Below are 14956 nucleotides of genomic sequence, written 5' to 3'. Positions count from 1 at the left end.
CAGGGAGCCTGCTTCCCTTCCTCTCTCTCTGCCTGCCTCTCTGCCTACTTGTGATCTCTGTCAAATACATAAATAAAATCTTAAAAAAAAAAAAAGAAAAGGCTGTTAGACATATGGGTTCACAAAGGACTGCTGTGTGTGTTGTGTGTATGCATGTGCACATGTACATATATGTTCATCCCTCTACTAATACAACCTATAGACACAATTAAGAGAAAACTTAGGGAAGGCAAAAGAGATTAAAGAATTATATAGCACTGAGGGCTGGATTTGTAGAGCGTGTCACTGCATAGTTTAATAAAATATTATATTCATTGAAAGTCTGATGTGGTGGATGCTGCTGGCTGACTGCTTAATTCTTCCCTTTGTGAAAGAACTTGATTTTATTCATGGAGGCAACATCTACAGCCAAAGACTACACTTCCTAGTCTCCTTTACACCTATTATATACCGTGTGACTAAGTTCTGGCTGATGAGATACAAACACAAGATTTTTGGGTAAGACCCAAGAAGGCTCCTTAAAATGAGTCAGACATCAGGCCTTCCACCCATTTGCCTGTCCAGCAGCTTGAAATCAGACATGATGACTAGACCACCATCAGCCATCCCTGACCAAGAGGAGACCTGGAGAGGAAGCCAGTGCTCAAGAGGCATAGTGGAAAGACAAGAGACTGGGTTGTCTCTTGTCAACTGACTGTGGAGCCACTCTAATGGCCTCAGACTGCCCATCTAATTCCTTTATTTAAGAGGAAAAACCCTCATATGTTTAACCCACTGTTTGGGTTTTCTGCAACACAAAGCTAAACTGAATCCTAACTGATATACCTAATCATCCCTGAACAGTCCTTGGGTAAGAGGAGGCTCTATAAAGGAGGCAGTTCCCAAGGAAATTGTTTTGGATTACCTGTTCCCAAAATTCCCTTTTCTTTTTTTTTTTTTTTTTTTTTTAAATTTTATTTATTTATTTGACAGAGAGAGATCACAAGTAGGCAGAGAGGCAGGTAGAGAGAGAGAGAGAGAGAGAGAGGGAAGCAGGCTCCCTGCTGAGCAGAGAGCCCGATGTGGGACTCGATCCCAGGACCCTGAGATCATGACCTGAGCCGAAGGCAGCGGCCCAACCCACTGAGCCACCCAGGTGCCCACAAAATTCCCTTTTCTGTGAAATCCCCCACCTCACCGTCCTTCATAGTTCTGATTTGATCCATTTGACTCTTCTTTCCTCCAAACATAAATCCTCTGCATCTGACCAGCTGGTATTTGGAATTGAGCTGCTATGAATGACTTAATTAGCAGTGGAACTTGACACAAATTGTAGAATGGGACATGCCATGATGGGCCAGGTGTGAGGTGATGAGTCTTCAAAGAGGGAAGAGTGGAGAGGATATGCAAAGAAGAAACAAGGTGGTGCTCCAGACAGAGAGTGAGTGGGGGACAGAGGCTTGGGGTATCTTTCTCCAGGCAGGACCTGGCTGCCTTCACGTTCCCATTCCTGTGTATTTCCCTACAGTAACCACTTTTTTACTTCAGTGGATTCCTATTTCCTGTGACCAGAAGAACTTTCAGGGGACAGAGACATTTTTGGATGTGGTTTTCCAAGAGGCATGCCTCATAATATTTAATTTTATGCTCAGGATTTTGCCTGATGTGATAGTGAGACAAACATAAAACTAAATGACCTGAGGATCGCTGGGGGGTGGAGGAGTGGGGATAGGGTGGTTGGGTTATAGATATTGGGGAGGGTATGTGCTATGGTAAGTGCTGTGAAATGTGTAAGACTGATGATTCACAGACCTGTACCCCTGGGGCAAATAATACATTATATGTTAATAAAAAAAACTAAAAAAAAAAAAAAACCTAAATGGCATCCCCTGCTTCCATTGAACACTTGTGTTCTGCCCTGAGAAACGCATGATGGGATCACTGCTACTATAGATTTTAATTTTGACCTTTAAAGGTTTATGTAATTATAAATATAATTTTTATAACTTTGATCCAACAGAACATAGTAGTAGTAATTTCATGTTCTGTGTTTGCTTTATTATGGATGAACTTTAAACATTGCAATATGGCTCCAATGGAGGCTCCCTAAGAGGTTAGGGTGACATCACATCAGGCCCCAAGGTGAGTCTGAAAATTATGGCTCCTCATTCTTTCATCCCTATTATATTATACGAAACCTAATGTGTTATTATAGCATATCTAGTCACAACAAAGAAAGGTCAAAAAAGTACTAGATATCTTTTCCATAATGACTACAAGAGCTTTAGCTGAAACAGAAATGGGAAACATAAGGAAGAAATTATAGATTATGAGGATTATTAGATTCGAGAAAGGGCTCTATAAGAAGAGTACAGAAGGGCTTCATTTGGAGGCTCTAATGTTAGACAAACATCTTTATCCGCTAGTTTAGGGGTAACATCAAGAATAACATTTTTCAGAGGTAGAATATTTAACAGTAAGGATAGTAGTGAGAGTACACTAATGTTGTTGTAAGGATTTATGGTTTGCAAAGGATTTAAATTGTTTCTTCTCTTTCTGTTTTTAGACCCCCCCCCCCTTTTTTTAAAGTAGGCTCCACACCCAGCATGGAGCTCATTGCAGGACTTGAACTCACAACTCTGAGATCAAGACCTGGACTCTTAACCAACTGAGCCACTCAGGTATCCCATTCAGCCCCATTCGTTTTGTTTTATAATTCTTTTATTTTTTTTATAAACATAAAATGTATTATTAGCCCCAGGGTTACAGGTCTGTGAATCGCCGGTTTACACACTTCACAGCACTCACCATAGCACATACCTTCCCCAATGTCCATAACCCAACCACCTTCTCCCTAACCCCACCCCCACAACCCTCAGTTTGTATTGCGAGATTAAGAGTCTCTTATGGTTTGTCTCCCTCCTGATCCCATCTTGTTTCATTTATTCTTTTCCTACTCCCGAAACCTTCCATATTGCCTCTCAACTTCCTCATATCAGGGAGATCATATGATAGTTGTCTTTCTCCGATTGACTTATTTCGCTAAGCATAATACCCTCTAGTTCCATCCACATCATCGCAAATTAGCCCCATTATTCTTAAGAATAATGGGCAGATTCAGAGAGGCTCAGAGGCACCCTTGGTCCTGTTTTAATTTTTACTTACAGTTTGGGTTTGGCCAGAACTGGAGGGGGTTCTTTGATGGGTGAAGAAGGCTCAGGGATTTTTGCTGCCTGTCCATTGAATCTTTCCGGGAAAGAATCTGGCCTGGTCTGCTTGGTGGTCACCACACCCTCCTCAGAAGATGCTTCACTTCCTTTGTCATCTTCAGGCAGGTTGAAGTGCACACGGAGCCCAATCCTGGAGCTGGACCGGGGCTCATTGTGGTTCACCAGAACTCCTTCAAGTTTGGGTTTAGGGGCTTGTTCCACAGAAGGGGGCTCTGGGTTGGGTGGGGATGGCTGTTGCTCAGTAACAGCCAGGTTGGTGGTGGAATTGGCCGAGTGAAGAGACCCATTATTTCTGAGGTCTTCGTTTCCTGAAAGGACAATAACAGGACCTGAGCTGTTAGCCTCACCCAGTAAGACTGAGACAGGATTATAACTGAGAGCTGGGCCATGGAGCCAACCAGATGAGTATGTAATGGGAGAATGCTTGTCAGAAACAGTGACCATAATCTGGGGCATTAAAGAATGGTGAGGATACAGGGGGGAAAACAATCTAAACTAAAAACCCAAGTACTGGTTTGGAAAGAATATTAGAAGTGTATAAAACACCAAGGGGATGTTTTCTTAAGGACTACAAGAGATAGCAGCAGGGTCATGGGTGGTGGTCATAAATGCAACAAGAAAATGAAAATTGGATATTGTTCCACAGTCTAGACTGTTCTGGCCTTCCAGGACCCTTACCTCTTACATCGAGCTGTGCAATGCTTGACACCGTGCCGTATTTGTTGCTTGCTGTACATGTGAAGCACCCAGAGTCTTCTGCAAACACCTCAGCAATGACCAAAGTACAAATCTCCTCTAAATGCCAGTAAAACAGAACAGTTACTGACTTCATTGTGGAAATGGAATTATAAAGTTTACTGATATCAGATAAGGATTCTATAAAGGTCAATATAAGAAGTTGATTCTATGAGTTGTTTGAAAGTAATCAGTCTAAACAATTATCTGATTGGACTGGCTGATGATCAGGCTCACTGAATCAAAGATGTACAACAGAAAACTCCACATTGACTATTGGCAAGAGGATCTTACAATAACAAAATATCTTAATAAATTGTGAATTCCCGGATCATCTTCTGTTTTTATGTCATCAGTCCAGATGATAAAAATAGAACTGAGAAACAGTAAACTTAAAAAAATCACAAAAACAAATTAGGAGTTAAAGCAAAAGGAGATTTGTGTGAAATAAAAGGATTAATAAAACATTTTTAAATCTAGGGATTTCACTATGTCTGTGGGGAACTTTTCCACTGAGGTCATTTAAAATGAAGGCCACAATTTAAAACTGGGCAAGAAATATTTTGCTGTGCTAATAGTAATTAGCTGATAGAGTAATTTGAAATTTCAGGTGAAAAAAGAGTGAAAAACATCTTCTCTTTTGCAATACTATGGTAATTCTTACGGATTATTTCAATAGACAGCATGAAACCCCTTTGAATAATGACAAGGGTTATTTGCCATTATTCAAATAATGATTCCATCATCATGGAATTGATTCCCAGATTAAACCATGTGATTATAGCCTAAAATTATTATAGTTAGATATTCCTTGACATGAAGAGAGGTATAGGACAGTAGCATTATCACTCAGTGGACTTGACATGAAAAACAAAATTAACAAAAGCATTGGTGTATTAGGAGGGACTCACTGTTTCACGATAACTGAAATGAATTAGCTGGCCACCTTCTAGGCAACCTGGACCAGAGGCCACAGCAGACAGTGCTGAGTACCTGCTCCAGAGCTCTTCACCCTCCTTCCTCCTTCCTAATAGAATTCTGGCTTGGTCCACCCTCCTTGGAGAGGTCACATGCTTCAAGGCAACTTGGCCTCTCCCTCTCCCGGTCTCAGGTGGCAAACCCTGACTGGACACGCTAAGTTCTGTTCTTTCTAATTCATGGCATGCACCATACAACTCCAGTCAATGAAATAGGAGGGAACGCCTTTTCTCCTTTTTTGGAAGGAAGGAAGGAAAGTCTTTTGGGGAGTCCATGAGAAAGATTTCTTTGCTCTTAGAAGAGAACAAAAGAGTTTTGTTCCTGAATTTTGCCTCTGCAGTGTTGTCTGCGTACAACACTCAGAGCTGTGGCAGCTGTCGTGGGTAGATGAATAAAACAAGACTAAGCCTGAAGACAGTGGAATGGGAAATGGGGAAAAAGCTTGGCCCCCGATGATCTTGGAGATGTAAAATCACGCCATCTTAAGACATTTCTCAGGACATCTTGCTACGTGAGAAAATACATTTTTCTTAAGACTTAAGCCACTTTTAGTGAGGTCTTCTTCATTGCTGCCAAGAACCCTAAATGATAGAGAGGCAAAGTTTGGTCTGGTGCTTCTCTGTACTTTTTCTGAGCCCTTGGACTGTGCTTCCTTCTCTCTGTTCCCCTTCCCAAACATTTCTACTCTCAGCCTTCAACAACCACTTTCAGAAGATGATCCGATTAATTGATTCACATGACACTGTACCTGTCTGATGAAATAAAGTATTCTGTCTCCAAAGGGTATTTGCCTATACAAGATGGAGGAAGACCTCTCTGGCTATGAAATTTTAGATCACAGAGCTGGGAAAGGCAGTACTTGTTTTGGGAAGGGACCCCTTTTGAGTGCCTCTGAAATGATTCTGTATATGAAATTGCCTAGTGGAAGAGCCTGCTCTGGACAAAAGTGTCAAAACCTGAAATATTTTCAAGGAGAAAAATACCACTCCATTAGCAATGCAAGAATAAGGCTGCTCTGTTCTTTACTTATGTATCCCCAAGGCCCTACGGTAGGGCTGTGCCGTATGGATGGTCCGTGTCTACTTCTGGAATGCCTTTCCATTCAGTTTTAGAAGAGAGAATTATAATAATGAAATCCCAAATAATCATTCTTACCAGGGGCACGAATACAATCTAATTTTCCAGGGTGCTCACAAGGAAGTCTTTTCAGATGTTTACACCATGGTTTGTGAGTAATTTGCATTTTCTAGAGGTTAGAGCTTCACCTACCATCACTCCCATGTCACCTTGGTATCTTCCCAACCAAATCTAATAACACCATGGAGGTTTTATTGATTCTGCAAATTTCAAAATTTGATGGATAAGTTTTAAGACACATAAACTGTGGAATTGGAACTGATCTAGCATCATGTATATTGCTCTGCTCAGTTTTGGGAGGTCACGTGTTGGGGAAAAAAAAAAAAAGGGAGGGAGAATATTCCTAAGAAACATCCCTTAAAAACCAGGAACTAACTGCATTCATGTTCAGTATTGGATATAAATTCCAAATTTGCATGTGCTCCCCTCTTTTCCTTTTCCTACAGTAATAGCTAGAGTGGGTTGGAATCCTGCTTCTAAAACCTAATTTTTCATTTTTTCCTTGACACCAGTGTAACATCAATATGTTTTACTATTTATGTAAGATATTTAAAATCACTGACTTATGTATATATGTTTTTAATATATGTGTAATCACTGGTGCTAACATGTTACCATGCTAACAAAGTTAAAATGATCCTTACCTGGTTCTGCCATGGATCGAGGTTCTAAAAGAAAAAAAAAATTAAAAGATTCTAAGCATTTCTTTTACCAAGAGGCCATATTTTCATCAGAAGCTTCCTACGGAATTTCAGTCTCTTTTATACTCGTGAGTGATTTGATAAGGTTAATCTGTAAGTGTGGAGGTAAAGCACCAATGACCTTGATGGGGACAGGACAGTTGTCACAGAAGGGCAGCAAGAGAGCTGCTAACCAGATGTTGCCATATCTCGGGATACACCTGGATTCCACTTGGACACACAAAGCCTTAGGTGAGGAAAAGTGACTGAGTTAGGGATTCAGGAACAGCTTGCTTTTACTGGTACCGTTTCAGCTGTACCTGAAACAAAGTTTGTACAGACTGAGACTCATTCTTGGCAAGGGTTCTCACATCCTAATAAAATGTAGACTCTACCTCCTGCTCTAAAGTTTCTAGATCTGAGTAATTGATTCACACTACACTGTACCTGCCTGATAAAGTATTCTGTCTCCAAAGGGTATTTGCATATACAAGATGGAGGAAGACCTCTCTGGCTATGAAGTGTTTTCATAGAGAGCCTCAGGGTAGATAACAAAGGAGCAGATTTTTTTTTTTAAGATTTTATTTATTTGTTTGACAGACAGAGATCACAAGTAGGCAGAGAGGTAGGCACAGAGAGAGAGGGAAGCAGGCTCCCTGTCGAGCAGAGATCCCAATGCAGGGCTCGATCCCAGGACCCCGGGACCATGACCTGAGCCAAAGGTAAAGGCTTCAACCCACTGAGCCACCCAGGTTCCCAGGATCAGATTCTTTATCTTAAAATTCTCTGACATTCCTGGAAGTGTCTTCATGGTACTGATTACAGAATACAGGTGTTCAATGGCAGGCATTCAGTAAGAGTTGTGGAACTTAGGGGTGCGTGGGTGGTTCAGTTGGTTAAGCCGCTGCCTTCGGCTCAGGTCATGATCTCAGGGTCCTGGGATCGAGTCTTGCATCGGGTTCTCTGCTCAGCAGGGAGCCTGCTTCCCTCTCTCTCTCTCTCTGCCTGCCTCTCTGCCTCCTTGTGATCTCTGCCTGTCAAATAAATAAATAAATAAAATCTTAAAAAAAAAAAAAAAAAAGAGAGTTGTGGAACTTAGAACCTTCCACACTGCTAGAACTGCCCAAGTTTTTTTCTTCTCAAGTTTAAATGGTATTCAGATTATGTTATTGTTGCTGCTACTGTTAAAACCTGATAGCAGTTTGACTCATATATCAGTGATAAGCAGAGACAAATTAACAACAACAACAAAAAATTACAATGTATTTTATGACCGAAATGGGTCAAGGTGAAAGCAGTACATGATAAGAAAAAGAAGAATTGACCACTTGAATATATAAATAATTCTTACAGTAAAAAAGAAAAAAATCTTCAGTATGAAAATGAGCAAAGGATGTGAACAGGTAATTTAGAAATAAGAAATACAAAGACCCAATAAACACGAAAAAAATTCCATCCCCCCATTTGCTTAGTGAAGTACAGATTAAAACAAGCGTTCCAATTTTGGACCTATAAAATTAGTGAAAATTTTAAAAATCTTTCATATCCTTTATTAGTGAAGGTATGAGTAAAGGGCATTCCCATGCATTGGTGATTGTAATAAAATATAATTAGAACAACATGTATCCCCCCCTCATTTGGGATAGTCCTGTTTTATTCCTGGGATCTCTGTGTAATTATTAATGGCAATCTCTTTCACTCCCAAAGTCCCAAAAGGTCCCAAATTAGATGATCAATTATGTGATTATCCTCAATTTAGTTCAAACTTTTGGGCTGGCATTTTGGCAATATATATTGAAAGCCTAAAAATGGGTGAATTTATAGTAGCAATCCTAGTACTCTCTATTTTTTTTTTTTTGAGAATTTATTTTTAAGTAATCCCTACACTCAATGTGGGGCTCCAATCCACAACCTTGAGATCCAGAGTCATATACTCTACTGACTGAGCCACCCAGGCACCTCTGGTACTCTTTATTCTGTAGATATTCACAAATTACTTTTCTTGTACATGCATTGAAGCAATTTACAGAAGTAAGAATCTGTGAACAATTGAAATATTCAATAATAGGAGATTAAATAAACATAAAGTTGATTGTATTGATTTGTTTTTAAAGTATATTTATTAACACGAAAAGATGTTCATGACCTGCTGCGTAAAAAAATCAATTTACAAAAAAGTGTTAGATTTATTTTTATATTTGAAAAACATGCATGGAGAAATTTTTGGAGACTAGACAACACAGTATTATTAGGCTTTAGTTTGGAGCATTAGGAATACAAGTAATTTTGAAATTCTTTTAATTATATTTTTACTTGGTTGTTAAAAGTTATAGAAATAAATGAATACAATATATTTATAAAAATGATCAGAAAAATAACTTTAAAGCATCAACTTACTTTTCTGTAAAATTCTGAAATCTGGAGAATCTTCTATCAAGGTCCCTTCTCTGTACCACTCAACTTTAGGAGATGGAGCTCCTTTTACTCTGCATTCAAAGACCACCAGCTGACCTTCAGAGGCTGATAAATTCTGTAACATCTGTAATGAGAAGAATATTGTTAGAACCTAGAAGTATACATTTTTGGAATTTAGTTCCAGTGCCAAATTTTAGAAAAAGATAGTATAGTCTTCATATTTGGATTCTCTCCAAATCTTCTACATCTCCAGCAGTTTCGATTCTGTGGATTATTTTTGAAGATAGAATCATCTGAGCCTATATGAAGCTTTTCCCTCATGATCGTCTTCTTTTTCTTCTCTGTTGCAGTGCCAGACAACTATATTAAATACTAGGTGACACATTGGAAGTTTTGGAAAAATGCTGGCTTTTGGTAAAGTACTTCTGTTCTTAAATGCCCAAGTAGAGTTTAGTTTCCAGAAACAATAACAATTTAAGAAATCTGTGAAAGGATCTATGAGGCATCATCAACAGAGTAATGTATTTCTCCACACAAGACCGTCACTGTTCGTGAGGTGGAATATCCCTGTGTCTCAAGTAACTGACTCCATTTTCCTGGCTTTGTCTTAATATTGTCTTAATATTGGAATATTGGAATATTTCCAATATTCCTGGAAATTGACTTTTGTTTTGTTTTCTTGTTTTCTTTATGTGTTTTTTAAAGTATAGCTTCAATGATCTCTTGAGGGATATAAAGAATGACAATCTCTATAAAATCATAGTCACAAATAGAGTCTGATGTCATGGTACAGTATGTTGTAATTTTGTTAAAGTATCATTAAATGTTTTTGCGCACATTCATGAAAAAAGTTTACAAAACCACTTCACTTTTGTTTGTTTGTTTCTTGAAAGTGCAGAGCCCAACGTGGGGCTTGAACTCTCGATCCTGAGATCAAGATCTGTGATGAGATCAAGAGTCGGACCCTCAACTCACTGAGCGACCCAGATGCCCCTACAAAACCACTTTGAACTGTATCATATCAATATATTCTATAATAGAATCTACCAGAGAATGGCACTCACAGTTTCCATTCACAACCAGTCTTTCACTCATGATTTGTGAGCTTAAAGGCACACATTCTGGGGCACCTGGGTGGCTCAGTCGGTTAAGTGTCTGCCTTAGGCTCAGTTCATGATCCCAGCAGGGAGCCTGCTTCCTCCCCACTGCTTGTGCCCTCCACCTCTCTCTCTTTCTCTCTAATAAATAAAAATCTTTTTAAAAAGTCACACATTATTTTGTGTAGTTAGTACTTTATTTGACTTGAGAAAGAGAGAGAGACAGAGGGAAATAAAGATAAAGGGTAGGGGAGGGGGGAGAGGGGGAATAGAGGGAGAGAGAATTTCTCAAGCTGACTCCAAGCTAAGCATGGAGCCTGAGGCTGGGTTTGAACCCAGGACCGTGAGATCACGACCTGAGCCTAAGCCAAGAGTCCAATGCTTAACCTGCTGAGCAGCCCAGGTGCCTCTTGTACTTCATTTGATTATGAAATTCTTCTTTGGCATGTGTATGGGCATATTACTGTTTTCTTCATATTATTGTTTTTAATGTTTGAGCAAACATTATAAACATGGAAATATTATGATTAAATTCCTCTACAAGCTCTATTAGTAACAAATGCTGCAAGGCTTTCTATTATTACTATTTGGAGATCTGCATTAAGGAAATATTGGCTTCTGCATCAGAGAAAGGGAAAGCTGTATTTAGCTACTTTTTTGCTCTTGTCATTCACTTTTTATAAATATTCTGTGATTATTTATAGATATATAAATGATAGTATGATAGTATGTTCATGGCATGGCCCCATCATATTTATGACATTTGTCTAAGGGTGGGAATAACCACACAGCCTTAGTTAGCTATGTATAGTAGATGACTTTTACCTCAGAGGTATGTAAGTTGATATTGGGAAAGCCAGGGGGCACTGTAGTTCAACATTAGTGTTGAGTTCTTTTGCACTCTCCAATTTGTTTGCTGAAGTAATTCAAGATGAGATTTGTACCGAGGGGTCTCTGAATTAATAAGGAACTATTTGATAAACAAAAACAAAAACAACCCCCTCCCCCAAAATACCTTCTTATTCTTTATCTACCCCAAAGAACAACTTCTAGTGACAAGAAAGGAATGTTCTTAGTAAGCAGGGAACATCAAGGAGTCTTGGGTACTCCTGGCAAGCTGGTGGATATGCCCTCCACCTTGACATCTGATCAGATTCTGTGTAACATGGCAGCTTTGAGGCTGAGTGAAAATTTTAACGGCAGTCAGACATCTCCCTGGGATTCATATGAGATAGAGTTTCATTCCTTGAGGCAAACAAATTAGAAAAACAGACCAAGGGGGGAAAAGTGGTGGTGGTGGAAGAAGGGATTGAATAAATTAAATATGGCATCCTTTTTAAGTGGGTGTAAGAAGAATGAGGTCTCTCTATATGTTCTGACATGGCTTGCAGTTCAGATACATCAGCCAATTCTCAATCTGCAGAGGTTACACCAAAAGAATATACTTGAGAATATGTTGCTCACAGTTGAGACCAACATTAATTGGTTGTAATTGCTCACTTGACATTGAAGGTCAAGACCTGTGTTCTATTTGAGAGTCCAGCAAAGATACCTCAGATACTACATTAATATGCCTGCTAAGTGTCTGTGATATGAGATGCAAACTCATTCTATTTGATACATCATCAATACTCAGTAGGAGAGGTGCCAAGGGTCATCTTACAAGCCACGCAAAAAAAGTTTTTGAAAGTCACAGTTTGAAGGACGATGATAGTTGTTATTGCTGAAGACCGCTTTTCTACAAAAGTCTCATGAGAAGGAACCAACTCACACCAGGGTCCAAACCAATCACACCATTTGAACATAGTGCAGATGGTGCGATATTCAACAGGCGAGTAGGTCTTAGGGTGTTACTAATGGCGCAATGTCACCAGACCTGATCAGAATCATTTTGACTCCACTGAAAATGAATAAGATAAATGAAATGTTCCCCAACAAACAAAGATTTAATTAGTGTAAACTAGGAATTATGGATTTGGACTAAAGTTCTTAAACTGAGGGTTTACAACCTCCTGAGGTAAACAGTATCCAAAAATATAATATAGGGATAACCTTGAGAAAGGACATCTCCCTTATTGGTTAAAAGATAACAGCTATAAGGTTCATACTGTTATTCTATTCTTTTTTTTTTTAAGGTTTTATTTATTATTTGACAGAGAAAGGCAATAAGAGAGGGAACACAGGCAGGGGGAGTGGGAGAGGGAGAAGCAGGCTTCTTGTCGAACAGGGAGCCCAATGCAGAACTTGATCCTAGGACTCTGGGATCATGACCTGAGCCAAAGGCAGATGCTTAACTGACTGAGCTACCCAGATGCTACCCCGACTTTTTTTTTTTTTAAAGAGTTGGTGTGGGGATACAGGTGGGAGGGAGAGGGAATCTAAAGCAGGCGCTACAGCCAGTGCGAGCCCCACACAGGGTCCAATCTCACAACCCTGAGATCATGACCTGAGCCAAAATCAAGAGTTGGCTGCCTAGCTGACTGAGCCACCCAGGTACCCCAGTTTATTCCTTTTTTAATCCAGTTGATATTTGTGTACCTTGGGAGAGAGAGGCTGCAAGTGAATGTGTATAGTGCTTTAGGCTGGAGTTGGTTCAAAGGAGTTTGGATAAAGAAGTGTTTGATGGAAGACCTTTTTATCCCCTTGGTGGGTGCAGACGCCCAGAGCAACAGTTGCGCCAGAAAGTTTCTGGCATTGTTGGGTTGGGGAGGTCTGGAGGGGAGGCATGTAATCTTTAGAAATCTGGATCCGGCCACTGGCCCAGTTATTTCAGGGTTTTCCTGCTTCTGCTATTATATAATGAGGTGCTCTTCAAATTTTCACTTCCCCTGCCCCCTTGCACTCTTCAAATTACTGCTGAAGCAGCTGGAGCCAGGGCGGCTGGAGCCTTGAAAGCTGGCCAGGGCAGCTGCTGCCGGACTGGGAGCCACAGGAACAGTTAGATTCTAATCTAATTTGATCATCTACCTCCCTTTGCACTCAAGAAGTGTGAGCTCTGTTTTCTCCCCCATAAATAGAGGTGAGAGTGCTTTTGATACTGTATAGAAGATGGAAGATAGTCTATTTCCATAAAATATTTTTTAAAAATATAGGCATCACCTAGAAGTAGAGCAGTGAACCAGATATGGTAGTCTCTCAAGCTACCACTGTTTTGCTGGGCAGCCCTCCTTTTCATTTCAACCTTCTTTAAAAAGAAGACAATGCTAGTACTTCCCTATCACCAAAGGAGGCACAAGGAGTTAAATAAAACTCCGCTTTCTAATTTTTGCTTTAGAAAAATAGCTTCTTGCCATTACTGGCAAAGAAATGCTTTGTTGGGCAGTATAGAAAATCAATCACAGGCGTTGGAATGCCAGAGGTCCCTAAAGAAGTAAATACAGCAGGAATAACCCAAACAAACGTATGATCAGCTCTCATGGCCCATGCCATGTGATTACCATCATCAGTGGCCCTGACTCAGAAATTTCCTGACACTGGCAGTGACTATGACCTCAATTCTGCCCTCACTGGTGGAAACAAACGCAAGCACACCGTTGCTGATAAGTCTGCCTGGAATCTGAGCCACAGCCTATCCTATCCCTGTGCCCTACCTCTGAGCAATCCTGAGCCCATTTATGGAGGCAAAAGCACATCTCCTGAGGGCTGAGAAAGCCTATTCAGAGTTTGGGTCTTTGTATCAAGGACTGTTTTCCTAATGTTTTTGGAGATTTATCTAACAAACGCCATACACGGATGGTCCCCGACTTTATATGGTTCAACTTACAATTTTTTCAAATTTACGATGATGCCCAAGGGATACACGTTCAGCAGAAACTGCGAAAGATTTTGAATTTTTTATCTTTTCCTGGCCTAGCGATATGCCGTGTGCTCCTCTCTTGTGATGACAGATAGGAAGGCTGAGTGGCAGCCTTCCGTCAGCCGTGCCGTCACGAAGGCAAACAGCCAATACCCTGACAACCATTCTGTAAGCATCCAACCTTTCTGTTTTTCACTTTCAGTACAGTAGTCAACAAATTCTACAAGATATTCAACATTTTACGATAGAATAGGCTTTCTATTAGATGGTTTTGCCCAGTTGCAGGCTGGTGTAAGTGTTCCGAGCATGTTTAAAGTGGGCTAGGCAAAGCTAGGTGTACTCAATGCATTTGGACCTATGATATTCTCAAGTTTTACCAGGTTTACTGGGATGTAACTAATGACTAATTTATTTTCCCATTTTTATTTGTCAAAGCAAATATAAATCTGCCCATGAGAGTATCTAATTGCAAGGAGGTATCAAAGTCACCACACAAAAGCCACTACGCCTGTTCATTTAACCAGCCCATGAAAATTAAATGTAAAGAAGTGCTAAAGTCCTATTGGATTTATTGGAATAATATGGCTTTGGACCCATTTTTCCTTCATGGACTTCCATCTAGATATTGGAGATAGCCTTCAAGGTGCTTGTGTGTGTGCAAACAGCTTCATTAGTGTGCTAATTGTCGTTCCAAAGGTATGTACCCAGTGATTCAGATGCAGGGAAGACAGAACACCTGGGAAGATTTGAAAGTGAGCAGGAGACAAGGACGCCTGTCTGGTGTCTGGCTGGGCAGGTGGTGGTGAGGAAGAGGAGAGAGGACTCTTTAGCTGGTACTGGGTATAAATTATTTATTCTGTGGTTTAGTTGTTTTTGAAGAGTTAGCACTGTCTCTAGGGTGTGACAAAA

General features: G+C 40.1%; 1 protein-coding gene across 1 annotated transcript in view; it reads right to left on the bottom strand.

Annotated features, from left to right (window-relative positions):
* Positions 1 to 14956, bottom strand: part of MYPN (myopalladin) — a 96677-nt gene that overhangs the window by 34066 nt on the left and 47655 nt on the right. Inside the window, exons 7-10 of the mRNA XM_059395826.1 lie at positions 9137 to 9278; positions 6704 to 6727; positions 3888 to 4004; positions 3145 to 3517 (exon numbers count right to left, since the gene is read on the bottom strand). Of these exons, the coding sequence (XP_059251809.1) occupies positions 3145 to 3517; positions 3888 to 4004; positions 6704 to 6727; positions 9137 to 9278 (656 nt within the window). The remainder of the gene's footprint in view (positions 1 to 3144; positions 3518 to 3887; positions 4005 to 6703; positions 6728 to 9136; positions 9279 to 14956) is intronic.

Source organism: Mustela nigripes, chromosome 4 (assembly GCF_022355385.1).
Source record: "Mustela nigripes isolate SB6536 chromosome 4, MUSNIG.SB6536, whole genome shotgun sequence".
NCBI classification, from domain to species: Eukaryota; Metazoa; Chordata; class Mammalia; order Carnivora; family Mustelidae; genus Mustela; species Mustela nigripes.
The sequence above is the reverse complement of the archived record's forward strand: the minus strand, read 5'-3'. Positions and strand labels throughout refer to the sequence as shown.